This window comes from Zootoca vivipara, chromosome 11 (assembly GCF_965207765.1).
Source record: "Zootoca vivipara chromosome 11, rZooViv2.hap1.1, whole genome shotgun sequence".
Lineage (NCBI taxonomy): Eukaryota > Metazoa > Chordata > Lepidosauria > Squamata > Lacertidae > Zootoca > Zootoca vivipara.
In genome coordinates, this window is record NC_142594.1 from 5,005,654 (window position 1) to 5,033,395 (window position 27,742).

The 27,742-nt window shown below is 43.2% G+C and overlaps 2 protein-coding genes across 4 annotated transcripts; one reads left to right on the plus strand and one right to left on the minus strand.

Annotated features, from left to right (window-relative positions):
• Positions 1-68: 68 nt before the first annotated feature.
• On the minus strand, positions 69-17,011 carry RALA (RAS like proto-oncogene A). Its single transcript, XM_035129299.3, has 5 exons — positions 16,823-17,011; positions 6,074-6,222; positions 4,685-4,893; positions 2,107-2,281; positions 69-533 (listed from the first exon to the last, which is right to left on the minus strand). Exons 2-5 carry the CDS (start codon positions 6,185-6,187, stop codon positions 411-413), a joined length of 621 nt encoding a protein of 206 aa, XP_034985190.1. The 5' UTR covers positions 6,188-6,222; positions 16,823-17,011; the 3' UTR covers positions 69-410.
• YAE1 (YAE1 maturation factor of ABCE1) lies at positions 16,857-27,537 on the plus strand. Of its 3 annotated transcripts, none has more exons than XM_035129300.3 (4): positions 16,857-17,242; positions 24,534-24,744; positions 25,534-25,655; positions 26,943-27,537. In XM_035129300.3, exons 2-4 carry the CDS (start codon positions 24,628-24,630, stop codon positions 27,379-27,381), a joined length of 678 nt encoding a protein of 225 aa, XP_034985191.1. In that variant the 5' UTR covers positions 16,857-17,242; positions 24,534-24,627; the 3' UTR covers positions 27,382-27,537. The 3 variants fall into 3 exon arrangements, with proteins under 3 accessions (XP_034985191.1, XP_034985192.1, XP_088510310.1); XM_035129301.3 differs by having other exon boundaries at positions 17,014-17,242; positions 24,517-24,744; XM_088654184.1 differs by having other exon boundaries at positions 17,140-17,556.
• Positions 27,538-27,742: the final 205 nt, after the last annotated feature.

Consider the following 27,742-nt stretch of genomic DNA (forward strand, 5'->3'; position numbering starts at 1 on the left):
ATATACACTACCTTTGCTTAGTTTTGACCACTGCTGTAGTTTCCAAGGCAGTAGAAGACAAAGTGAAGTTTGGGTGATAGAAAACTGTATGCTTTATGAGAAATGATAGAAAGTAATGCTTTGTTTACAGTTCAAGACGGACTGCCCATGAAAAAAAACCCTCTACATTCAGAAGAACCATGGTGAGAGGCAGCAAGTTATGAAATGGGTTGAATTCTGCTTCTCTTGAAGCCACATTAAACTTTTTCAGTGAAAGACTTTCAGTGCTGTCCCAATTCATGCTTTAAGTGGTACATTACAATTTCCAAACTGTTAAGAGTAATTTCAGTCATAGGCGCCTCCAAATGGCATGCTATAAGTTATGGATTTTATTAGTATGATCAAGGGATGACGAGAGTTTGGAACTTTGATTATAGAATGCAACATCTTTCTCTGATTCTCTTGGCTAGGCTTTTCCTTTTCTTTTTTCCATTCTTTTCTTTGCTATCTTCCATCTTTCTTGCTCTGATTTCTCGCATTAAATCAAAAAAGACCTAGAAAGGAAAATACAAGTGTTAGTACATGTGTGCAAACATGTGCTACATTAATCAGAGTCTGCATTTTTAAGCTATTAAGTAAACCAAGAAGTTCTGCTTCATTCCTTTTCAGCTATGAGTGGTAATGTATTGTAGGGTCAAAACTGTTTTCATATTCTTCTTTAACAAAATTTCATAGAAAGTAGAAAGAAAACAATAATATATCTATTCAGACCTGCTGTTAATAATGTAAGCAGCCATGCTAAGCATAGCTTGCTAAAATCATAAAGCGGATATGAAGCCACATGCCAGAAACTGGCAACTCAATGTTGCATGTGACCCAACTATATAAGTAAGGATGATCTTGCTTAAATGCAAACTAGCCTGCCCCTGACCCTTAATGCATGAAAATATTCCTCAGTGCTACAGAACCAGTTGCTCAAATTAGAAGCCAAGAAAACTTCTAGGAAACAGCTGTCCATCATATTCTAGTGAGTCAATAACAATTCAGTACCACATTGTTCAGAGTAAACAAGCAAACTTACATTTAGTGACCCAATTTCTAACATCTGAGTTTTAAAAAAAGACTTTCCTGTTATGCAGTCATGTTTGTATATAGGTCAGAAAGGAGAGGTTTGCATATTAAACCACTAAGCCCCTTAACCTTTCGCCAAGCGAAAGATTTTCTGCAAGGCAAGAGCTAGTACTTAGAACTAGTGAAGAATAAGTTTTAAGAACTATAGGGTCTTGTTGTTGTCATTTTTTTAAAAACAAAAGATTTAAGAAGTTTTCACCTTTGTACCAGATCATTAAAACATGAGTTGATTAAATTACACCACTGCCTTCCATCTCATTTGAAAGAGATTAAGACACTGATGCTAGCATTTTCTGCCTAGGGTATGTAATCAAATTCTTTAAGAGTATGAAGGAACTTATAACACGTGCGCGCACACACACGATAGCTCATACACTGCTAAACCCCAGTTTACCTATAAGCATTATAGCTCACATCTCCTTCAACAATGTAAGTCAGAACCCACCCTATACTCTTTATAGGGGTAACACAGTCGCTAGCAACTACTTTCCTTAGACTGGAATTAATTCCACACAGAACAGATGGAAACAGGTTCAGGCCATAGTCTGTTAGAGAATGAGCATCAACACTCCATCTCACCCCATCCCATGTTGTCTCACACCAGACTGAGATAAGGCTTCTGGTTTGTTAAGTTGTCTGAACTGGAAATACTTACCTGCAAACTGGACTCAAAACTATGGATTGCAACCCTGATTTACAGGCAGCAACTGAGGCATCATAGGAAATGGTAATTTGAAAAACCAGGGAATGTTCTCTAAAGCTGCACATACAAGAGGGAATGTTGAAGCCCATTGCTTGAACTCCCAACAGACCACAGGGAAACTCATTAGTGAGCCATTTGAATGTCTTCTGTTCAGCTACCTGTTAGAGCATTCATCTTGAAGAAGAATGAGCAATACACAAAAGAGTCAGGGTAACATTAATAATTAGTCTTGACAAATGACGAGTGGAATCAGAGGTTTATGAAGATGCATTTGGGAAACGGAAAACTTTTACCTTGTCTACATTAGCTCGTGTTTTAGCAGACGTTTCAACATAGTTAACATTCCACTGATCAGCTCTGTTTTTTGCTTCTTCTACAGAAACCTGTCTTTTGTCTTCCAAATCGGATTTGTTACCAACTAGCAGAAATGGAACATTCTCATCTTCTTTTACCCTTAAAATCTGCTCTCTGAAGAGAAGAGAAAGAACACATTTTAAGACCCATGCAGTTTAATCTTCTTTGATTTCTCAGATATGATACTTTAATATCACCTTCCTGAAACAAACATATGTTTTTGCTATTACCCATCATGTGCTATCACCAACTTGGTGTTAGGTATTCACAATATGCAAGTTGCATAGACCCTACAAAGGAGAGCAATCAGAAAAGGAGTAGCAAGTAAGAAGCTATAAACTGTTAACTGGTAGCACACAGCACTGAAGCTGTAATAATACAGCGGTACAAGAATGGTTTGGGGGGAGGATTTTAAAAAAGGAAATCTGGCTTGAGAGCATGAAAGGCAGTAGAACAGGCAAGACTAGGAGAATTTATAAAGAGGATAACTTTGAAGATAAGATGGTAATGCAAGAGAAGCGAAACACAAGAATTAGCAGTTTTACATCAATTTAAAAAACTGACCAAGTAGTGCTATACATGATTATCAAGATTAATGAAGATATTTACTTTCAGAATTATTAAGCAGAAACAATACAAAATTAGGTATTTTATAGAAAAAGGGAAATATTTTAAAGTGATAGTGAAGCAGACTTTACATTTTACCACTGACATTAACCTTTGAATTAATTTAACCTTGTTATCAAACAATAAAACTATCAACATGATTACCCCCATCAAATACCTGACAGTCATGTCACAACTGCCTGCTTAACAGACTAGCTTCTATCCCAACACACCTGTAGCAGTTCCTACAACATGGCTTTTCACGCTAGATAAAGGCTATCCAGAATCCTTGCCACTTTGCACTCCAACCTTGGTTTTGCTAACAATTTTTAAGAATGAAAATGCCAATCTGCAATACAAAGAACTGATCACTTTCCTTCTGAAAAGCAGCTCAACAAATTATTGCCCACAATTGGAAGTCTTTAGAATATTTGCAAAAAGCCTGGTCTATAGCACTTTCAGAAAAATTGACTAAGAAAGTCAAAGCATTAGCTGGAAAAGGGGACAAGGACGATTTCATAGTGACATTATATCCTTTTATTGCATATTCAACAGAAAATCGTTTACAGTGGCATCCACCACTTACACTTACATAATTTTTATGGGAAAACATTGCTCCAGAGTTGTATCTTGGAGAGGAAGGGACAGGAACATTTGTTCTTTTTCTTGAAAATTAATTTTTAAAGAAAGAATCCTTGCCACTCAAGAGAACTTCTGGCAAAACTACAGTGGAAACTGTGATCTCGAATTAACAGAAATTAAATGCTGAAGCTTGATTGGGAGACAATGATAAAGACCCACCCTTATGCACTTAAGAATGAACCAATTGTGTCCATCATATGCTGTCTAGCAACCAATTCCCCAATGTTCAGTGGCAAAGAAACTTTTATTCACCGTGATTCCGTCTATAGTGGCCCAGTATGCACACCACAAAATAGTTTAAAATAAGCTATGGTTTAATATATGGAGTACTTTACTCCTCCCCAAGTCCTGACTGTGATGCAGAAGGGAGGAAAGTAGTCAAGCATCCGGCTTGTTGTGATGCAGAAACCTGGGCTTGTGATTTTTCTCCAAATAACCCTTGACTTATCAGTTGCCAGTTATCAGTGTATGACATTTATTCAGATATCAGGTGTGCCATGCCTTCTATTTCAAGCAAGCTTCATTTTTCAAAATAAATAATGAAGCTCTTACACTATGATGCAATATTTGTATTATAAACATCAATCTCGGAAGTGCAGCTCCTGATTCCCATTGCAAGGCAGATACTTTATGTTGGTGATTTAATTGTTTTTGAACAAAGAAAGTACATTTGTGTAAGAGTTATTGAGTAACTGAAATGCATCTGCGTTATAAGAACTGTGTTATAAGAACTTACTCAGCAGACAGCAGGCACCCAACAGTTACGAAGAACAAAAATGCAATATTAAGCTGCTAAGGCTATGTAAGGACTATGTCTGCCGATTCTGGGGGCTTTATGTGAACTAGCACAATGCCCCTTGTGGAAAGATGTATGGAATGTAGCCATAAAGAAGCAACTTTTAGCTTGCAGCAAGTTGTTCTCTTTCTCTGGACTGTTGCCTCTTGCTGTGCGCCTTATCTGTATCCTTAACTCAGGGCCTCTTTCCCTCTACTCCTATTTAGCTGCATCCCATCCCTGTGGCCATGGTAATAAAGGTTTCTTATCCCCTTCAAGGGCCTTGCTTCTTAGGTATTTATTCCTTAAAACTCTCCAATGTTATCGATGGAGAGGCTGGAGTACAGGCTGATGTCAACTATAACCATGCACATATATTCTGCAGCGATATTATAGGCCAGAAAAGCATGGAACAAAGCTACAATTTAGCACAGTAAAAATAAGATGCTGAATTCACTAAAGCAAACCAGTTTCTCTCATACACATCCAATTACCTGAAGTCGGCTGTAGCAGCAAAAGATTCAAGCTCTGTAATAGAGAATACACAGAGAAAACCCTCTCCACTTCGGAAGTAGTTGTCTCGAATTGCAGCATAATCCTCCTGCCCTGCTGTATCCAATATGTCTATCTGGACTTCTTCCCCATCTAGGACTACTTTTTTTCTGTAGCTGTCTGCTTTGGTAGGCTCATAGTCTTCCACAAACTGACAAGAAATGAAACAGAGTCAGTCTTATTTTGGTAACTTCCACCAGGGATTCCAAGGAAACATTCCTTGACCAAATACTGGTAACATTTATATAGCACTTTAAAGTGTTCAGTGTTTCACATGCATCATCTAGTGGTAATTCTCAGAACCGCCCTGTCCAGAAAATCGTGGCTATTTATCTGCTATATTGCAGATGGGGGAGAGACTAGAGGTTGTGAGAGTGTCTTGTCCGAGGCCACGTGGTGAATTCATGGCAGAGGCAAGATGTAATCAGGGAACTTTCTAATTCTTAAGGCAAACACAGCCATTACCCTACACGAGCAATATCCAGTAATATTTAGGCAGATAACATGAAGTTCTATCAGAGGTTCAATTTGCTATAAAGTTAACATGAGGAGTGTTGGAATGAGAAAAATGAATGGAACTTCAAACAAAAGACTGGCAAAAGAGTTATTTTGGAAGCTTTCTTGAAATTAAATAATCCACAATACTATGAATTCATAACAGTGGATGGTTTGCTTGAATAAGAATTAATGGAGAAAAATCAGTATCTACAATCAATATTGCTTTCTTTGTGTTCATAATCTATGTAATCAAGCTAAACAATACTGTTACCTTGGCTGTATTAATTTGTAATACAATATGACTTTTAAATTTTTAGTTATTTGTAAGTATATGTACAAATACTGTATAAATATAGCATATTAATTAATAAGTTGAAAATTAAACTGTAAATAAAAGCATACTGTACTGAAAAACTATTGCTGATCAAAAGTGTCTTGGACTCTTTAAACAAATATAGCAGCAGCTAGGGCAAAATTTTACAACCTTTTATTAATCTAACTCTGCCTCTCTGACTTGCAAGAAGTGCTCAATCCAACAATCTGCTGATTTTTCAGCAGTCCAATTCGAAGCACTGCAGAAAACAGTGGGCAAAAAAGAGTCGCCTGACATTGTGTCAGATCTGGCCGGCAAGGGGTGGGGGAGATAACGATCGAATTAGAAAGGTTCCACACCCCTGCCATAAACCATACAAAAATCTTTCCAGCTGAAAGAACTAGTCTGCTCAGGTATGCTGAAGCAGTTACCAAGTGAACTAAAATGTAGTGAATCGACTTCCTGTTCATATACAGCTTGAGAACACACTTCTTTAAAAAAACGATGGTCACACTCTTACCTCATCATACATGAACTGCAGCGTCAATGCAGATTTTCCTACACCTCCACTGCCTACCATGATGACTTTGTGCAGAGCCAAAGAATTTTGACTTTTGGGCTTATTTGCTGCCATTTTTGGATTGCAGATATTTCACACAAAGAAGGAACCTGGGTGAAGAAATGGTTTTTTAAAAAATTAATAAGGAGTTTTAAACATTCATAAGGCGGTTCAGTAACTGAAATGTAAGAGGTCAATAGCTACAAAGTAAGTAGAAGTATGCTCCCATTGCTTAGACCAACTTCAAAAACAATTACAAACACAACCTGCTCAACATAATAGAATCAAGCAAACAGAATTATTCTCTGAATAAGGATGGCTTTCAGATTTTAGATATAAAAAAAATTAACATGCTTGGGATTGAACCTGCAACCTTTTGCATGAAAAACATGTTATCTACCACTGAGTTACAACTCTTCCAGTTGTTTCTGCTTTCTGGACATATTCACAGATAAAACTAGTTCAAAGTCCTCTAACACACCTATTTTTTTAAAGGGAGGTGAACTCTGAATTTAGCCTTTATGGTTTGAAGTATCTGGAAAAAAATCTAAGGCAAATGTAAGTGTAAGCCTCAGACATTTTCCACAGACAAATCATTCATTGAGCTTCATGGCCAAGTGGGGATTTGAACCCCGATCTTCCAGATCTTAGTCCAACACTTCAATTGCTACACCACACTTGTTTGTTTGTTCTCTTTCTGTGTACACCCCCCCCCCCACATATGTATGGTACCTTAATGTTTTTCTCTCTAGAGCAAATAGTAGCTGGGAATGGGGAAGACAGTTACAAATATTCCCCTTTACTGTGCTAGTTTATTCTGGGGATCCAGGAGATGCTTGTTTTTTAAGGAAGCGTTGAGAGATCTGATGACAGATTTCCATTTCTAATACAGATTCCAAGTTGAGTGGTGTTTATTCCATTAAGGGAGTAACTAGCCAATTCATGAATACAGTGGTACCTCGGGTTACGAACTTAATTAGTCCTGGAGGTCCGTTCTTAACCTGAAACCGTTCTTAACCTGAGGCGGTGCGCAATTTCTGTTCTCATCCTGGGGCAAAGTTCTTAACCTGAGGTACTACTTTCGGGTTAGCAGAATCTGTAACCTGAAGTGTTTGTAACCCGAAGTGTTTGTAACCCAAGGTACCACTGTATATACATTTAGACACAAGGACTATTCAGACAGTTAACACTTAACTTTTATGCAGACTGATGCATCTCAGCAAACTTGCATAGGAAGTGTTACTGTGTTCGAGAGCTTATTCCCAGGGAAACAAGCACAGGATCACAGCTTCAGGGGTCAGCAAACTGTCCCTCAGACCTTGTGGGGGGGCCGGACTATATTTTGAAAAAAATTACGAACGAATTCCTATGCCCCACAAATAACCCAGAGGCGCATTTTAAATAAAAGGACACATACTACTCATGTAAAAATACCAGGCAGGCCCCACAAATAACCCAGAGATGCTTTTAAATAAAAGGACACATTCTACTCATGTAAAAACATGCTGATTCCCGGACCTTCCGGGGGCCGGATTTAGAAGGCGTTTGGGGCGCATCTGGCCCCCGGGCCTTAGTTCGGGGACCCCTGGCTTAATGTATGTACAGATAAATGGCATTTGTAGGAAAAACTTAATTTTACAGGTATTTTACAGGTGCCATATATTTAATACTAGGCAGGCACCCTTGATATATTGTTTGAGATGCTTGCTAAAAGTTGTTTGGTTTTTTAGCAAGCCTAACCAGACTTATAATTTAAGGTTCTGCTTTTCTAAATGCATATTTGTAAGTATTCATCCTTGTTAATCATGGCTACAGTGGAAACAGTCTACAGTTCTAAACTTCCCTTCATCTGAGGATCACAGGGTGATTTATAATATAAGCACTCCAGGAATATTTCTGAATGCCAGACACTATCATATTAGGTAATAGAAAGAACAATCATCAGCAATTGTATTTTCAGCTAGCTGCCTGCTCTGCAGTCCTGAGACATGTGGTAGTATTGTGAAGAACTAGACAAAATAAAACACCCTCTGCAAAGAGATCACTGTTATGAGTCATGTAACATGACCAGTTTGGGGGTAGAAAGAGAATGCCATCACTACCGTGTTTCCCCTTTTTTAAGACACCGTCTTATTGTTTTTTTTACTCAAAAAAACACACGGTGTCTTATTTTCAGGGGATGTCTTGTACCTTAAGGCCTCCTCGGAGGGGCCAGGCAGCTGGCTCGGGGTGCTGCTGGGCGCTCTGTGCAGCGCTGCAGCAGCAGCCGGTTCCAGGCACCAAGGCAGCAGGCCGCTGGCTCAGCGCTCCGCCCGGCGCTGCTGGGCGCTCCTCTCTGCAGCTGCCGGTTCCGGTGGTGGGGCGGCAGGCAAAAAAGAAAAAAAGAGGCCAGGCCGCTGCAGGGCATTCCGAGCGCTTGGCACTGCGGAGCGCTCTGCTCTGCAGCTGCTGGTGGCGGGGCGGCAGGCAAAAAAAAATAAAAATAAAGAGGCCAGGCCGCTGCGCTCCGCCCGGCGCTGCGGAGCGCTCCGCTCTGCAGCCGTCGGTTCCGGTGGCGGGGCGGCAGGCCGCCTCAGGCAGGCAAAAAAGAGAGAGGCCAGGCTGCTGGCTCAGGCGCTCCGTGCGCTTGCTGCTGCAGCAGCAGCCGGTTCCAGGCCCCTCTGGCTGCCTGGGTCCCGCTGGCTGGCTGGAGCGCTCGGCGGTCTCGTTCTACACGGCATGGAGGTATGCCTTATTTTCGGGGGGTGCCTTATGTTTCACTGAAGCTAAAAAATGCTGCCATGGCTTACTTTTTGACTACGTATTAAAAAAGGGGAAACACGGTAGAAGTACCTGTCATAGTGCTTGAGTGCACTTTTGCATTCCCTGGTTGGTCTACTGCAGTGTTTCCCAACCAGTGTGCCTCCAGATGTTTTGGGACTACAACTCCCATCATCCCTAGCTAGCAAGACCAGTGGTCAGGAATGATGGGAGTTGTAGTCCCAAAACATCTGGAGGCACACTGGTTGGGAAACACTGGTCTACTGCATCTACTAGCTTCTTAACAGTAGCATCTATATAAAGGCCATAAGAAGTAAACAGAAAGAACAAGGATCAGCAAACTTTTTCAGCAGGGGGTCGGTCCACTGTCCCTCATACTTTGTGGGGGGCTAGACTATATTTTGGAGAGAAAAAAATGAACAAATTCCTATGCCCCACAAATAACCCAGAGATGCATTTTAAATAAAAAGACATGTTGTACTCATGTAAAAACACGCTGATTCCCGGACTGTGCGAGCCGGATTTAGAAGGCGATTGGGCCGGATCCGGCCCCTAGTTTGCTTACCCATGAGAAAGACCATAAACAGAAGCCACAATGCAGGAGTGTGAGATAAAATGCAAGATACCTACAGCCAAAGTCTGTAAGAGTGCCGTTTTCAGTAGCAGTCTGCTTAAAATGTATGTGAATCTCAACAGCTTAGTGCTGTTACAGCAGACCATGTATCGGTGTGATGCAGTGGCTGAACATGGAAACCTAAATCCAGGACATTTCACACAACATGGAGGCATACACAGTCGTACCTTAGAAGTTGAACAGTCTAGTTCTTGAACATTTTGGCTCCCGAACGGCGCAAACCCGGAAGTGACTGTTCCGGTTCACGAACTATTTTTGGAAGCTGAATGTCCGATGGGGCTTCCACGCCGTCATATTGGCTGCAGAAGCTCCCTGCAGCCAATCAGAAGCTGCACTTTGGTTTTCAAAAGTTTTGGAAGTCGAAAGGACTTCCGGAACGGATTCCGTTCGACTTCCAAGGCACCCAGCAGGGAGATGTAGTCCATCCCAACTTTCTGGCATCGATATCGTATTTAATGTGCATGTCAAATGCACACAGTGGGATGTGTAGTGTGTACGTTTTACAACTTAAATGTGAAGGAGGCCTTCACTATCTTATGCCTCTGATAAAATGAGAGAGTACCACATATGTTGTTCTGAGATATTTGGAAAAGGGCTGTATACAAATTTTGTAAATACTGGAATAAAGTCCTGCATAGAATGGCCACATGGCTGCAAATTACTCTTGTTTAACAAATAAAAATATTGACATTACTTCCCTAAACATGTGATTTATCTAGGGCACTTTTAAACAGCAGACAATACCTACTGCTTCTAAAATATGTTCTGGGGACAGAAAGCTAATTAATAATTATTATTTTTAATACAGGTATTTGAAGAATTTAGCATACATTACCATGTCAGATGGGGGCTAAAGCCAACTAATTTGACAAACACTACCTCCAAGGAGAGTGAGATTTCTATTGTGGCCTTCTTGACGCATTACCTCAGTCTCTTTACCACTATGCATCATTACCACAAGACAGTGGGACAATTTATCATATACCTACGAATGCCATCATCCCACCACACCTGCTAACACCCCCAAAGCAAGCCATCAAAATAGCAAATCCCATCATTTTTGGCAGGGAGGAAGCAAACTACTCTGATAATGTTCTCACCATGCAGGAATACACTATGGCTGTTCTCCCATCGCTTGAGCAGCCTGAGCATGTTGGTGATTTAATAAACTGTCTAAGTTATCAAACACTTAATGGGAAGGGGGGGGGAAGAGTCCAGAAACATCTGGAGGGCCAAAGGCCTTTGGCTTAAGAGTTACCATGGGTATTTATATCCTACCCTTCAATGTATTACAATGGCAGTTTCACATTATATTCCGCAGCCTAGATACATTGGTATTTACTGAAATCAACAAGTGGTGCATGAATGGGACATATTTATCCACAACTGCTCAGTGACTCATCCCAAGACACTGCAGCTCCCTGGTGCCTGTCTACTGGACATCTTCCCTTTACACTGTGCTCATTGCAACAGCCATTAGCATACCCAGATTACAGCGCAAATGGATATAAAACTCTAGGGTTCTTTTGTTAGCTTACTTGCCATTGCCACGATCAGAAGTTAGGAAATATTATTGCAGTGGAAGGAAATTTGACAAACGTTGGTAACAGAAAATGGTGCTAAATGACCTGAGAGAATACAAAGTTTTTGCCTGGCACAACACCCCCCCCCATTAGAATAGGGACCAGGTGAGCCTCTTAATGGAGAGCATCCTATAGCCAAGGAGCAAACAAGAAGACATTCTCTCTCATTGTCACCCACATTACTTCAGATTGAGAGGGGGCTATTTACCAGTTTGATTACGAACCACAGAGTTCTCCCTAATAGCTTCATAGGAAGAAAGGAGGTATTGACACCAATCTGTACAAAAGCACAAAGTGTTTTGGATAAAACTTAATATGTAAAGCACAGGATTATGCACATCCTCACAAGAAATCCAAGTTTAGAACACACAAATGTAAGTGTTAAGAAGCTTAGAACAACTCCCCCATGTTGTTGCTAGCAGGTACAGACTAACAACTCTTAATAGAAATATTTTTAGCTTAGAGATAAATTTAATGAAAAGATTTGCTACATACAAATCCAAGGCCCAGTACAGGTATACTATATACTGAAAATGAGATTGAGAAAAACATTTTTGAAGTCGATAAAAGGCATTAAAATACTGTGTTTTTTGTGCATTTAAAATAACTGTAAAAGGACTAATTTCTTTGTTTGACTATGTTACTTCCATGTCAAACAAAGAAATGTAATACTCCTGGCAAGTTTGTTTAAGATTCATTATAGCCAGTGCAGTAAGCTGACAATGTAACTGAAGCTTGTCTCCCCCCCCCCTGGTACCAAAGGTATTTTATGCCCAAATTAATTTGATCAATTATCAACACAATAAGTGTTAATCATAAACTCTCAATGTCTTATTCCACCTTGCATTTTCCTGATTAATTAAATGCAGGCCAAAGACACAGAGAGAATCTCTTTGTGGTTTCCATTTTAGGAATGTATGCATTTATAATGGAAGCTGGAGATGTGGTACAAAAGGAAGACTCATGAACATAGTCTTGTTGATAGAGCCTTGACTACTTCAAATCACAGCTTAACTATGAAGTCAGAGTGTGGCCTTGGGCCAAAGCATTCTCAGCTTTTCCTCTCCCTACAATTGCCTTCTATACAAGTAGTGAATAAATAGTTTAGAGGGCAAGTGGGGCATTTAACAATTCATAATCTAAAGACTTAAGACATCAGGTGGGCTGTCTCAGTATATCTGCCCTGCCTTTAGCAGAGACAACACTTGCTCATGCTCCTTGTTCAATGCCGCTTGTTCTCATCTGCTCTGGAACATTTCACATAGCTGAACTACAGAATCAGTAAAACAAAAGCCAAAACAAAAGTCAGCACATGTTTCAGGTCCCCCAAAACAAGACCCCAGGGAAGCAAAAATACATTTCAAAAATCTTTCTTAATGTTTCTCCAACAGGACGTAAAGTTTACACCTCTTTTCCCACTGAAGACACTTATAAGACAGAAGTTTGCATGTGCTATGGTTGCCTGTCCCTCCCAGAGTTGTCAGCAATGCCTTTCACATTAGGAGGATGCAGGCAAACCCCCTATGCGTAATAATAATAATAATAATAATAATAATAATAATAATAATAATAATAATATATTATTTGTAGCCCGCCCATCTGGCTGAGTTTCCCCAGCCACTCTGGGTGGCTTCCAACAAAAAATTTAAATACATTAAAATGTCACACATTAAAATCTTCCCTGAACAGGGCTGCCTTCAGAGGTCTTCTAAATGTCAGATTTATCTCTTTGACATCTGATGGGAGGCGTTGCACAGGGTGGGTGCCACTACTGAAAAGGCCCTCTGCCTGGTTCCCTGTAGCTTTGCTTCTTGCAGTGAGAGAACCACCAGAAGGCCCTCGGAGGAGATGCTCCTTCAGGTACAGTATACTGAAAAGCATGTGTGAGGGGGCAACAAGTCAATTGCACCGCTCCCAAATAATTCAGCAACCATGAATTAGGGCCCTATGCACATACTGTACTGTACTGCACTGACCTAGCTGTGTAGTTCAGGAGTGGGCCTCTCCAATCTGCTTTTATCCTTACCCACCCACCACCCAGATATCTACTAGTAGATTCAAATTTACTTTTCACCCATCACGAATGTAGAGCTCCTCCACACAAAGGGAACTACTGATTGGTCTTAAGAGTCCCCTCTCCCTGGCATTCAGCTCTCTTGAAACTCATTGTTAGGGCCCTTTCTTTCTCATTGTTACCAAATGCAGGGCTCAATGCCCACCCTTACTTGCAAAGGGTGCTCTGATCACCTATCAAGGATAGAGGGACATCCAGGCACCTTCATTGTCCATCTCCAGCTTTGAGCATATGTGTGGCTGACAAGGGAGCCAAGGCTAGTTAATCTGAACTTTCTTATTGAGAACTCTGATCCCAGGGGACAAAAATGGCGAAAGGATGAGGACACTGGAATAAGATGATGTCGCATATACTGGAGACAAGTGGCTCCCAACTCAAAAATTCTATGATTCAATGAGGGTCTTGGGAAGCACAAGCTTTTTGTGGTTTTCTTTAAGTTCAAGTTGTAAGATTTGTTCTAAAGTGGTAATGGAGAGCAGAAAAGATATTAAGGATTTCATCATGGGCTGAACAACACAGACCAAGCCAACAAATTTCTGCTGGGTTGCTAGAGTTCTAATTTAAAACCATCTTATTCTCAATACCAGGCAGCACTGAAAGTGAGACTTACTATAGCCATTCTACAAACTTGTGCAGTGCAAACTTGTAAGACTTCAATATAACACAATACTGTTAAATTTTAGAAACTAGGTAATGGAGAGTTAGGTTGCTTTCAGACACCCTGTTTATTAAGCATTCAGCCTGATTTGTTTGCACAAAGTTTGGAGGGAGGTTGGGCAAAGCTAGCTATTTACTGAGCATTAATTCCAATTGGTTTACAAGGCATTTATTCAACATTACATCAAATGTTGTTATCCCACAGTTTGTGGTTTTTTGTGAGGGCAGAGGGGGCACGTTTGTTTCAGAAGAGCATCAAATCAACTAACTGTGTTCAGCAACACAGTCCGAATATGCCCATAGCTGCACATTTAAGTAGGGGCATTCAGTGTTAGAAATTAGTAAGGTGCATTTTGCTACTGGTGTGGGTCCAATTGTGACTACGTGGAGATCACTGGATGCCAATTTGATGACTGACATCTCCACCTGGCTGCCCCCCCCCCAGCTTTCTTAAGGTTTCCATGGTCCCCCCCCCAAGTTAATCCCTACAACAATCCTGTGAGGTTGGTTAAGAGGCTGTGACTTGCCCAAGGTCACCCAGTGAGCTTAATGACTGAGGGGGGATTAAAACATTGATCTCCCAGGTCCTAGTCTGGCACCCTAAACCATTACACCACACTGGCTTCCTAGAGTACGTCTGCTATGGGGCACCTTTATAAATTGAGTAGGTAAATAAATATGGGGAAAGCAATATGTCACTTGGAGACGGATATGGAATATTTCCCTTGAAGCCTGAATGTTTTCTTCTGGGTTGTTTTATTTTATGTTTGAATGAGTTGCCCATTTGGCAAATAGCTTATATATCTGAGTTTCTAAAACTGGGCACACTCTACTGTTAAAAGTTCTTGAACGTTTTGAAAGCAAGTACCAGTGGTCTGGTGCTGGTTGTGGTTGCTGTTTTCACTACCCAAGCATCTGCTGCTAGAAGTGTTTTACTAATCCAACAGACTCTACAAGGCATATGTAATTTAGAATTTGCAAACACACTTAGTTGCAGACAAAATTCACTAGCTTGGAATGGAGTTATGCAAATATTTTCAAAGCATATGAGAATTTAGATATAGAAGGCATCAATATTTTTTCCATTGACCTAGTTAAGGAAGGGGGAATGTAGAAACTTAGAAATCTTAATATTCAAACTAAATGATATCTCAACGTCTCAAGTATAACAAAAAAATTAGTAAAGGATGAACACAAACAATTGAGTCATAATGAAATCACATCAGTAATTAAGCGCTCTAAGATCTGTACTGTGGTACCTCTGGATCTGAACGGGATCCGTTCTGGAGCCCCGTACGCATCCAGAGCAGTATGCAACCTGAAGCACCGAATCTGCGCATGCTCGCCATGAGATTCGGTGCTTCCGCACATGCGTGTGACGTTATTTTGTGCGTCTGTCCATGCTCAAATCGCTGAACACGGAAGTAACACGTTCCAGCACTTCCGGGTTGGGCGCGTTCATAACCTGTGATGTATGCAACCCGCAGCGAACATAACCAGGGGTATGACTGTACTCAGAATGTCTTGCATACAGCTAATTTATGCTCAGCAAGTCTTGTATCCCAAGGTCCTTTCAGCAATGGGAAAGACCAGTAAAACTGTATTCAAGGCAATTCAACTGTATTAAGGTATGTACCGGTAGGATATTCACCCATGTAACTTCTTATGATAAATTCGCATACTTTACAGTACAAATTCCAGAATTCACAGAGTAGGTTTCCTGCGCTTAGCATGGCTCACTTCGTATAAATGAACCAATTTCCAAATTACATATCTAAGGTCAGCAAGTACAATACGTATATGAAATCCTTAAGTATCCCTGTAAATTTTGAAAACGCTTTCATTTGAAAATGCCTTTCTCATTATGACTTTGGCTTGAGTGCAGCAGCCTAACTAAGCCTAATGACACACCCAGCACTTTTCAAGAAGCTCCGTTTCCCTACAGACTCAGGAGTGGAACATTTATTCACAGAGGAGGCCATCTAAGCTCCTGCTTATAATCCTGTCCTCAATACCAAAGTATTTCAGCAAGCGGTACAGCAGTAGCCTGGATCTGGCCAACAACAATGCAGCATAGAAAAGGGGAAATGGGTGGAAGGGGAGCAACTTTCCCCACGGATGCTTTGGGCAAATTATGCCTTCGGTCTCAAGAAGGGACTCGGAACCTGACTTTATATTGAAGGAATTTAGCCTCAGAACATTAAGCAGTCAAGTGGCTTAGATGGCTTTGCAAAAGAGATTACGCTAATTCGTGGGGGATGGAAGGATCCAGCAACAATTCTTTAACCACCGCAGGTTAACGGAAGTTGTGTATTCAGAGCTAGTGCACCAAGCACTACCTGGTACACAGGACAGGCAGCAAGGGGTGTGTGTGTGTTGCGTGTACACTTTCACACACAGGTCGCCTGCGAGATCCCTGGAAGCACCTGGTCGGCAAACTGCGGGAAACAGGAGCCTGACCTCGGCGGGACCCCAAGCCCGATCCAGCAGAATCCGCTCTCTTTGTTCTTAGGAGAGCCCCTGGCCCCAAACGGGAGAGCAGCCTCCGAAGACCCTCCGCCCCAACCAGTTCAGCACTGCAGATAGATAATGGCCGAAAGGCGAGACGCTTCCCGGGACCGCCCAAAAGACAGCAGCCCCTTTGCTGAAGGCGAGCCCAGCAGCTCCCCCCCCCACAACAACCCCGCAGAGACGCCGGCAGGGCGAGAGGGAGCCCCCGCGGTGGCCCGCTTCCCCGGCGGAGGCTCAAGGGCGGGCAGGCGGGAACCGGGCAGAGAAAACCCCTCCGGCCTTCCGAGGCTCGAGGCGGCGAGAAGGACAGCCGCCTCCACGCCCTCGACCACTAGGCCGCCCCACCACCATTCTTTCCCCTGGGAGCTGGGAGCCCCCCCCCCCGGCCTGCAGCTTCCCCGCTCGCTCGGGTCCCACCCCGACGCCGCCTCCGGGCTCTGGCCAAACCGAGGCGCGACCGGGAAAGGGAGGGCAGGCCGGGCCCATCTCACCTGCTGAGGAAGGACCAGGAGCGGCGCGCGGGGAGAAGGAGGACGGGGACGCAGCTCCTCGACGCGGCCTGCGCCTGCCTGCCTGCCTGCGTGCAGCTCCCGGGCCGGCGGCGGGTGGTGAGGCGGCGAGCGGCAGCTCAGTCGCTGGCTGGCGGGCGCGCCCTGGTCGAAGCCAGCTCCTCCCGCTCCTCCTCCCGACGCAGCCGAGGCGGAGGAAGGAGGCGAGCGAGGCGGGGCCTAAAACAACCCAACGCCGCCGCCGCCGCCGCCTCCTGGAGCGCCTTCCGGGCCCGAAGGAGCGCCGCTTTCGGGGGCGGGAGAAGCGGCCGTGGTTCTCTGCGCGCGCGTGTGAAGAGGGGGTGCCGGCTTCTCCTCAGGCGCCGCTGGGCCCGCGGGCTTCGTAGGCCCTTCCTGAGAGAGGTAAGGGGGTCCCCCCCACACGCCAAGCCGCCTTCCCCCCGCAGGCGAAGGCTCCGCCCGCACCCGCCGCTGTTCGCTACCGGGGGGAGGAGGTTTTAATGAACAAGGCGCCGGGGTGGAGCGAGAGGAGGAGGCCTCGAGCACCGCAGCCCCCGCCCCCGCCCCCAGGGAGGCCTTCCGACGGGGCCGGCCGAAAGACGGCTGCCTCGCTCGCTCTCTCCGACGCCGGCAGCGGGCGCCTCCAGGCAGCGGCACCAGCAGTAGCACCCCCGGCTTCCCCAGGACGGCAGCCGGTTGAGCCAATGACTGGAAAGGCAGGTGTATCCCCTTCCCGACCGCCCGTCCCGCCATTAAACGACTCCGCCACGGCACCTGCAATTGGCCTCGGGAAGGCATGGGATGGGGGTGGCAGAACTGGGTGTCCCCCCCCCTCGGGTAGGCTAAAGGCCGCCGCCCAGTGGCAGAGCACCTGCCTTGCGTGCAGAAGGCCCCTGCTTCGCTCCCCCCGTGGCAGGAGAGACACTCCCTGCCTTAAGCCCTGGAGAGCAGCTGCTACTGCTGTCGGTCAGTGTAGAGCAGCCTTTCTCAACCTTGTGCACCGGCAGCACCAGCAGCAGCAGCAGCTCCAGGGGGCTTCAGGCGGGGAGTCTCTGTCCTGCCGGGGGGGGGGAGAGGAAGCTTGGGTTTCCAGGTGTTCTTGAACTACATCTCCCATCATCCCTGGAGCAGTGGCCGTGCTGGCTAGGGATGATGGGAGTTGTAGTCCGGCAACACCTGGGGACTCAAGGTTGAGAAAGGCTGGGTGATACTGTCCTGAGCAAGACCAGTGGCCTGGCTACAGTATAAGGCAGCCTCCTATGTTCCCGTATTGACATGCTAGTCAGTGCATCCAGTAGCATCTCTCTCTCTCTGCCACTCTGTGGTCTCCAAGCCATGGACATGAAAAATGCTAGCTGAAACACAATGCTGTTCAATAGCTGGTGCCAATAAATGTGGGGTAGGGTCTGTTGATGGGTGAGAGGTCAGAAGTGTCTCAGGGGCCTGCGTTGGGGGACTGACTCTGAGGGAAAGCAAGCAAGAGGGCTCCATGTTGGGGCTGTAGCTGGCTCCCTTCTTCCAGTGCCAGCAATACAGGGAGGGCAAGGAGAGCCATGGCAGGGAAGGCCACAGACCATGAGAAAGTGGCCCAGAGAAAGCATCCCCAGCCACCACTGAGTCAGGGGTAGCCAGGCTTAAAAGAGAAGACATTAACTGGATCCCTTGAAGCAGGGGTCTCTAGAATGGAAAGAGACAGACTAATCTTCTTGTGGCTAAGGTAGTGTCTGTAAAGAAAGTGCATGACTTTCTGAAGCCGGCAGAGTAGGTTAGAAGAAATATTTTGTAGGCTAGGCAGATGTAGGGAGATGATTTGCCGATAACTGTAAAAATAAGGACCAAGTAGAAAGGTTATTAAAAACTTAAAATGTTAAGGAAAATCGAAGTGGCTTGTCAGTTGCTCTGGTCTATAAATAGGGGTCAGCAAACTTTTTCAGCAGGGGGCCAGTCCACTGACCCTCAGGCCTTGTGGGGGGCTGGACTATATTTTGAAAGGGGAAAATGAACGAATTCCTATGCCCCACAAATAACCCAGAGATGCATTTTAAATAAAAGGACACATTCTACTCATGTAAAAACACTGATTCCTGCACCGTCCGCGGGCCAGATTTAGAAGGCGATTGGGCCGGATCCAGCCCCCGGGCCTTAGTTTGCCCACCCATGGTCTGTAACATAGAAAATAAGGGTTAGTGGGGACCCCACTGGAACTTTCATTTAACAGTCTCTGTGGGAGGGTCTAGTTTATGTACTTTATCAGTAATCTTGGGCCAATACAATTCTCTCTTACCCTAACCTACCTCACAGAGTTGTTGTGAGGCTAAAATGTGGAGGGGAGAACCATTTATGCAGCCTCAAGTTCCTTAGAGGAAAATGCGGCATATAAATGTAAAGAATAAATTGTATTACAGTCGTACCTTGGAAGTTAAACGGAATCCGTTCCGGAAGTCCATTCGAATTCCAAAACATTCGGAAACCAAAGTGCGGCTTCCGATTGGCTGCAGGAAGCTCCTGCAGCCAACCGGAAGCCACAGAAGCCCTGTCAGATGTTCAGCTTCCAAAAATAGTTCGCAAACTGGAACAGTCACTTCCAGGTTTGTGGCACTCGGGAGCCAAAACGTTTGAGAACTAAGCTGTTTGAAAACCAAGGTACAACTCAGACTGTCTTCCATATAGCTTAGTATATTCTTACAGTGACTGGCAGGAGGTTTCCAGGCATCCTTCACAGCTTTCCTTGGAGATGCCAGGATCAAACAGGGAAACGTTTGCATTCAAAATGCATGCTACACCACTGTGCTGTGGCCCTTGTTCTAATTTTAAGTTACCAGTCACACTTGAGAGAGAAAGTAAAACAAAATATGTTATTTTGTGAAAGATTCCTCCCCAACGGTAACTAAAAGTGCTATACTGTATAGCTTACTATTTATCAAGCTATATAGTTTGCTCCCCCCCCCTTTTATTTTACTGGGTATACTGTTGAGGATCTATTGTCACATTATGTGTCAATTATCTATTGTAAAGTGGTATTTATAGGCCGTGTTTTTATTCTTCCTTCTGTTCACTCTGATGCTGATACTATTTGTAGGAGCAACAGTCTGCCGTCTTACACTTTCCATCCTGTGTTAGCAGTATACTGCATTTTAAATGATATACTAGTGAAGGCCTGCCCCATATACAGTACTGGTGAAAGGGATGTTGTTGACATGCCTTCACTAGTGCAGTTGCACCATGGAAGATAACATAGCTCAGAGGTGGATAAAGGAGAGGCCAAGTTAGCTACAATTCTAAACAATGCTCAAAAGGGACAATCTCCACCTACCACCCACAACAACAATCATAAGCCTAACAACTAAAGTACAGGATGATGAAAATGGATAGCTTTTAGGATTATGACATTTACAGGTCAAGGTCAGGATTGAGACTAGCTTCTTCCACAGGTACAAAGTCATTTCTCACACAGCAAACTGTTGCACTATGGAACCAGGCGCATTGCACCAGTAAAAATGAAGGTACAGTTCTGTCTGCTACAGGCTTCTCTTCTCCAAAAACAGATTTGGAGTATTAGTATTACTGGAAGTGTGTTGCATTTTATATACACACACATTTGAGCACTTTGTTTGTTTAGTCGTGTCCGACTCTTCATGACCCCATGGACCAGAGCATGCCAGGCACTCCTGTCTTCCACTGCCTCCCGCAGCTTGGTCAAACTCATCTTCGTAGCTTCGAGAACACTGTCCAACCATCTTGTCCTCTGTCGTCCCCTTCTCCTTGTGCCCTCAATCTTTTCCAGGGAGTCTTCTCTTCTCATGAGGTGGCCAAAGTATTGGAGCCTCAGCTTCAGGATCTGTCCTTCCAGTGAGCACTCAGGGCTGATTTCCTTCAGAATGGATAGGTTTAATCTTCTTGCAGTCCATGGGACTCTCAAGAGTCTCCTCCAGCACCATAATTCAAAAGCATCAATTCTTCAGCAATCAGCACTAGTCTTATAAAATAAAGGGTGAATCATAATGCTAGGAATTAACTGCAGTTTAGCAACACTATTCAGTGGAAATGCCTCTCCACCCACAGAAAATTGCAGGTGCATAATTTATACATTTTGTGTTTGTTATGCTGCCCTCGAGAGCTGCCACTCTCTATATTGATGAGGGAAATGGAAAAAGTGAGGGCAACTCCTGGAAAACAAAGGTTTCTCTGTGAACTATTTCTCTATTCACTTGAACCACCAGAATAACCAGAGTTGAAATAAGTTTTAAATTACAGGTATGTGCACCTTGCATAGACATTGTGGGTGATATATGAAGGAGAACTTTTTCGAAAGAGGCAAGGTTTCCGGAGCTTCAGATTTTAGGCTGCATGGCTTGCAAATAAGGAATGGCTTCAAATTGTTGTAGCTTCTTGGTAGCGGGGAGTAGAAGGTTCTTGTGCTTCTTGCTGGAAGGAGAATGGCGCTGCTTAGGAGCATCCCATTCTGACATTAATTCCACCAAGGCAGTTGGCAGAAGCAAAATATGAATTAGGATTGTCAGATAACTGTCCAGTTTTTTTTTTACTACAGCACATGCTTTATGGCAACTCTAGCTTCTGGTGGGGAGGGGAATGCAAATCTATCCACAACCATAGCAGTAGTGCTGCTATCTTTCAAAAGTGTGATGGGGTAAGAACATAAAGGGCCATAGCTCAGTGGTAAAATAAGTTTGGCATGCGGAAGCTCCTCAGCTGAATCTCCAGTATATCCAGGACGGATTTTGTGGGGCGGGGGGGGGGGGGCTTGTCTGTTGCCCTGGAGAGCTGCTGCAATAGTTGACAGTACTGAGCTAGATGAACCAATGGGTTTGACTTGGGAAAAAGGTAGTTTCCTAACATCTTAACAGTCCTTTTGAAAGACTAGAAAGACCGAGTTCAATAGGTTTCCCTAAGAAAGGAGTTTTATAATTGTATAGTCACATGTACGTACAAAGTTTAAGCTACAAAAGTTTCCCCAAATAACTTGGACAAGAGAACTTAATAATTTTTTTATTATACCTAGAAACAAGAAATTGGACATGTATTTAATTGTTAAACAGAAGTACTTGTGGTTCCCCTAACGGGTGGCACACTTGAAAGAGTGGCAAACACCACAGTCTGTACAAATCCAGGTTCTTATACTGCTTTTAGATGATCAGCTCCCCCCAAACCAAATGTATGCCTAATATACTCTGGTGAATTGCAAGGTATTCTTGAGCATATTCTTAATTTGCCCTGTCCAGCCTTGCCTTGTCTCAGACAGTAACTAACCTTGACCCAGCCTTGTCCTCTGTGATTGTCACATTAGCTCGCTTGCTTACCTGGAAGACCAACTAAAGACTGACCCAACATGTTTAGTCAGTCTTCCAAGTAAGCAAGCTTTCAGTAAACATGCATAAGACCGGACTGCAGTTCAAGGGAAGTAAGTGCTATAAGCTATAGATTTTTTTAGCTGCTGATAATCATTGTGTTCTGTCCTTTAAATACCCCACCACAGGGTTTTGAGAATAAAAACATCAAAATGATGTAATAGTAACAAAAAAATCGATATCAATCCAGATGCTCCTAACTTGTTGCTAGGAAACACTAATCTTTTGGGTAGGCTCTTCTTAAATTGCCAGGAAATTGCTCCTGAAATTCCTGCTAGTGGTGGGGAAACGTCTTAATAAACTGGAGCAACTGGAGCATACTGAAGAAAATACTATTTTCCCACTCTGCTACACTTAGCTAAACAGAAAAGAGTCCCTTTCATCTGTAACAGTAAATTGGGCAGTTGCTCCAAGAGGAAGTCAGGTTGTGTTTTTGTTTAGTCGTTTAGTCGTGTCTGACTCTTCATGACCCCATGGACCAGAGCACGCCAGGCACTCCTGTCTTGCACTGCCTCCCGCAGTTTGGTCAGACTCATGTTGGTAGCTTCGAGAACACTGTCCAACCATCTCGTCCTCTGTCGTCCCCTTCTCCTAGTGCCCTCAATCTTTCCCAACATCAGGGTATTTTCCAGGAAGTAAGGTTAACTACTGGCAAAAAAAAACCCTATTGGGAACAATAAAATGAATCATGCAGTGGATAATTAACTTCCATACTGACTTTCTCTGTATCTCCACTGTACACTTACCGTATTTTATATAAGCCGCCCAAAGTAGCTGGGGAAACCCAGCCAGATGGGAGGGGTATAAATAATAAAATTATTGTTATAGAGAGAGTGAGAGAATATTGAAGAACCTTTATTTGTTCTGCACTAGCCTCTCAATCCTTTTTTTTTAAAAAAAGTTTTGTTATATAGGAAACTACCCATTTACTCGGGGGTTATGTGAAATTGCATAGATTTGGAAAAGCCATTGGAGAAGCCAGCAAACACCCTCTAAACCAGGGGTCAGCAAACTTTTTCAGCAGGGGGCCAGTCCACTGTCCCTCAGACCTTGGGGTGGGGAGACTATATTTTGGGGGGGGGGAAATGAACAAATTCCTGTGCCCCACAAATAACCCAGAGATGCATTTTAAATAAAAGCACACATTCTTCTCATGTAAAAACACCAAGCAGGCCCCACAAATAACCTAGAGATGCATTTTAAATAAAAGGACACATTCTATTCATGTAAAAACATACTGATTCCTGGACCGTCCGCGGGCCAGATTTAGACGGCGATTGGGCCGGATCCTGCCCGGGGCCTTAGTTTGCCTATCCATGCTCTAAACCTCTGGAAACCCTTGAAAAACCCTTTAAAAAACCAGAACACCTTTTGGTACATTGAATGCTGACAGATTTACTCTGCTATAAATTTCCCTGATGGAGTCCACTGCAGCAGCACAATGAAGTGTTCTTCTTAGCTGTTACACCTGGATATATGGGGGAAAGCATGAAATCCATGAACTTTTGGACCTGTTTCCTACTCATTTCCTCTCTGCCCATATGTCAGCTGAGAATAAGACTTCCATGCATCTGATAAAGTTGGCTGTATTCTGCAAAAGCATCTGCCATAATAAATTATGTTAGTGTAATGTATTATAAAGCTTCTCTTGGGGTATGAAGACACAGCAGTTGGAAGTATTTGCTACCTCAAAAGCGATAAAGTTGGGGTGCTGGCCATTTCTTGAGAAAACTCCCCTCCCCATCAAGCCAATAGTGCAGCTCACAAACAAGCTGCCTCGTAAGTCATGGCTTTGAACACAAAAGTCTGTTGTGACCCTGCAAGGAGTGTGAAGGCTTTAAGTTCTATTGCTTCTGCTCCTTGAAGGGAGGAGTTAATAAATGTTTACAGTCATACCACTCTCAATTCCAACCTGATAATTTCTACCTGCCCAGATTTTAACTTGTCTGAATTAATTTTAAGATGTATTTTAATTAATTGATGTCTGTTTTTATGCATATCATGTTGTTTTTATGATACAAATAAAAATATGGCGGGATACAAATAAAAATGTATTATTATTATTGTTACCTCGGAAGTCGAACAGAATCCGTTCCAGAACTCTGTTCAACTTCCAAAACATTTGACTTCCAATGCGCGGCTTCTGATTGGCTGCAGGAAGCTCCTGATCATGGACCCTATTCGCCAGCAAAAGCTGGGTGTGGGGATTCAAGAGTCTGCTCTCTTTCCCTTCATTATTTAGTGCAAGTGCTGAACTTCTTAACATACACACATCAGATGTATTTTATATGCAAACATTTGTTTCAATAGGTGTCATTTCCCTGCAGGTTTCAGTCTGATTGCTCAAGCTTACCACCCTGCTAGACTTCAGCTGCTTCTGCCCATAGCTCTGCCCTCCTCACAGTTATAAGCACAGGCAAGATGTCCTGGGTGCAAGCTGCAATCAGCCAGCACAGCGAAGATGTGTTTGATGAAGATGCAAATGAAATGGACATAGCTCAGAAAGAATGGAAGAGCACCATGGAGAAACGAGTCAAAGTAATTATATACACAGCAACTCTTTAAAAAGTGTTTCTTACTAATGGTTTGGTTGGGGATTGACCACATCGTTGACATAAAAATTAGCTATTGAGATCCCAAGATGCATTAGCCTTCAGAATAGCAACAGCAGTTCCACACACACACACCCCGGACACACCTCAGTGTGCTCAGAGGCAAATAAGGTGTGGGGAGGACGTGTTGGTTGTAGGGAGAAGATAATCCATGTTGGGGGAAAGGGAGAGCCTTGGCTTACTGGCCTTCACTGCAGAGTTGCTGATCAGAGGATTACGGGTCAGCTATAGTGTTCTGTTTGGGAGAAACGTAGTTCTGGAATTAAGCAGAGAAAGTCCTTTTCGGATGAAACTAACTTGCCAATCAACAAGGATAGTTTAACTGTTAATAATGCACTGTCTTGAGTCATGCTATATAATGAAAGATTCAATTTTCCTCTTTCTTAATCATTTAGAAGGGATCCCTTTTTTGTTTATTTGTTCATTCCATGCAACTGGAAGGACTGAAAAATAGGTCACACTTTTGTTATTGTGCTGAATATCCTCTGTCTGCTCCAGAAGCACTTTTTTCATGATGAGGTTGACTTTTTAAAGCTACATGATTGGCACACCTATTATGTGAAAGCCACACCTCTAGAGCAAACATTTTTATAATTGCAGATGGACCTCATTTCATGATGGCTTATTTCAATAAGCCAGACAGATACTGATGAGTACTGTACTGTTTCCTTTTACATTCTAGTTGTTAATGTGATTTTTATCTCTTTGCTCAAAGGAAGGCTATAGGGATGGAGCAGAAGCTGGGAAACTGTTGACAGTTCAACAGGGTTTTAATCATGGGTATGAAGCAGCAGCAAGGAAGATGATCTCATGTGGCCAACTCAAAGGAACCATAAGGTATGTAGTAAAGCAGCATTTCTTTAAAAAGAATGGAAATTAATTGTACAAGTTGTTACTGTAAATTTATATCAGATCTCCACCAGAGAAGTATATCTATTAATATCCTCTGCCAATATAGTGCCCATTTAAATTATGAACACTTAATTTTTTATCCATTCTTTATTGTCACATCCTGCAGGGAACTGGTGTGCACAGCCAACACAGCAGGATTTAACACCTTGCTCATCAGCTAGTGGGGGGGGCGTGTTAAATCCTACTCAGTTCTGTAGGATTTAATGCAGTGGTGTCCAAACTTTTTTCAAAAAGGGTCAGATTTAATGAAGTGGAAGGCTGTGAGGGCCGACCAAAGGGCCAACTTTTTTTTTTAGGATTGAAGTTGTTGAGGTTTTTTTTTTAGGATTTTACCCCAGGAAATAAACTGCCACAGGGACTGAATTAAACCGACCGGCAGGCCAGATCAGGCCCCTGAAACAGACTTTGGACATGCCTGCTTTAATGTAAACCTCTTCACGGTCAAGAAGGGTTTTGCATTGAAATTCATGCTAACAAAATCCCCTTCCATCTTACCAGCACCTTGTTGCCTGCAGGGTACTTTGAAGTTCTGACAATGGGACTTCAGAGCACCAGATCACCTGATGCCACTGTGATGTTTGGTGATTGACAGGACAGATAAGGATCTCTCCTGTGAAGCCAAAAGGCTCCCCACCTCTTAATACAGCCACCTTTCCTGATACAATTTCACACACTGTTGAACTTGAGCAACTGGAGAACAGAAAAAGATGGCAACCGGTTTGCAGCATTTGAAAGCTACAGCCAACTTCTCCCTCCATGCTCCTATAAAACCTGGAGGCAGCCTCTTCCACTTAGACCTCCATTGAAGTTGCCTCTATAGGATGCACTGTGGAAGGAGGAAATTTTCAGACTATTCCTATGCCTGCCATTTCTGAGCAAAGACTGTCTTCTGTCTCTTGATTTCCCCCCTCAACCATCATGGGCTGTAGGAACTTGATTCCATTATGAGTCTCTCGGGCATTTGCTAGATAGAAAGCAGGAAATGATACTAGAAAAAGGCTATTTGATTGGTGCCCTGGTGATTTCTAGATTTCTGATATGGCGCTCCAAATTGGAATACAAAACTATTTTAGGTTAATGTTCTACTCAGTTGCCCTTAAATTATGAATGAGAATAAATATGGGAGGGGGAATAATATTTTTTTTAAAGCTGTCTTCTTATTTACATGTAGTCTCATGAAAGATCCATTTTTAACTTTCATTTTTTTTATAGTGCTCTTTCGTTCTGGTGTCAACACAATGGATGCAGTTCTGTAGTGCTGAGCGAGGTAACTGACCTGCTGAACGAATTGGGAAAATACGAAGAATCTGTGTTTAGAAGTCTTAACTCTACCCACCTGCAGCCCCCTGTTGAAGACTTGCTGGATACTATTGAGGACATGGACCTCGGTCATGCCCTCTTACCTGAGAAACAGCATGATGGAACTACAGGTGGAAGAATCTCTGAAAACGGCATTGAGTTTAGTGGACAGTCTTGCAGAAATGATAGCAGGACTGGATCCTTCCAAGAAGAATGTTGCAGAAGGAGAAACGGTGGTACTGATTCCAAAAAGCCAGTGTTTACTTGGCTAAAGGAAAAAACTATCAATTTAGTGGATCAGCTAGGTTTGCCACCAGACACAATTGAACACATTCAGCTATTGCAAAGTTAATTCATTGTGTGGATTTTTTAAAAGTTTTTTTTTAAGTATCGTTTTCCCACAGAAGTACAACTACCTCAGAACTGGCTGAAATGCAGAGATTTTGCTTTCAAATATTCCTTAAAGTGCCCTTAATGTAGTAGATAAAATCCTGTGGTAGTACATGGATATGGCTTCTGATTAATTTGTACACTGTCTAATCTCCTTTAACAAACTTTGCAAACACATCTTATGTTAGTAAATCATTCCAGGCACTCTAATCTATGTTACATCGCTGTTCCAGAGATGTGAAATACAGCCTTGCAAGAGGGGATTATTCTCTCTCCCCTTGCCCACTTCCCTGATACATAGGAAGAATGGGTGTTAAATGCAA

Bases quoted from the DNA above. Each gene is read 5' to 3' on its own strand.
- RALA (XM_035129299.3), bottom strand. From the start codon at position 6,187: ATGGCAGCAAATAAGCCCAAAAGTCAAAATTCTTTGGCTCTGCACAAA. The intron at 4,894-6,073 runs GTAAGAGTGTGA...ATTTCTTGTCAG, and splicing joins TGCAGTTCATGTATGATGAG to TTTGTGGAAGACTATGAGCC. The intron at 534-2,106 runs GTAAAAGTTTTC...TTTCCTTTCTAG, and splicing joins CACGAGCTAATGTAGACAAG to GTCTTTTTTGATTTAATGCG.
- YAE1 (XM_035129300.3), top strand. From the start codon at position 24,628: ATGTCCTGGGTGCAAGCTGCAATCAGCCAGCACAGCGAAGATGTGTTT. The intron at 24,745-25,533 runs GTAATTATATAC...CTTTGCTCAAAG, and splicing joins CCATGGAGAAACGAGTCAAA to GAAGGCTATAGGGATGGAGC. The intron at 25,656-26,942 runs GTATGTAGTAAA...TTTTTTTTATAG, and splicing joins CAACTCAAAGGAACCATAAG to TGCTCTTTCGTTCTGGTGTC.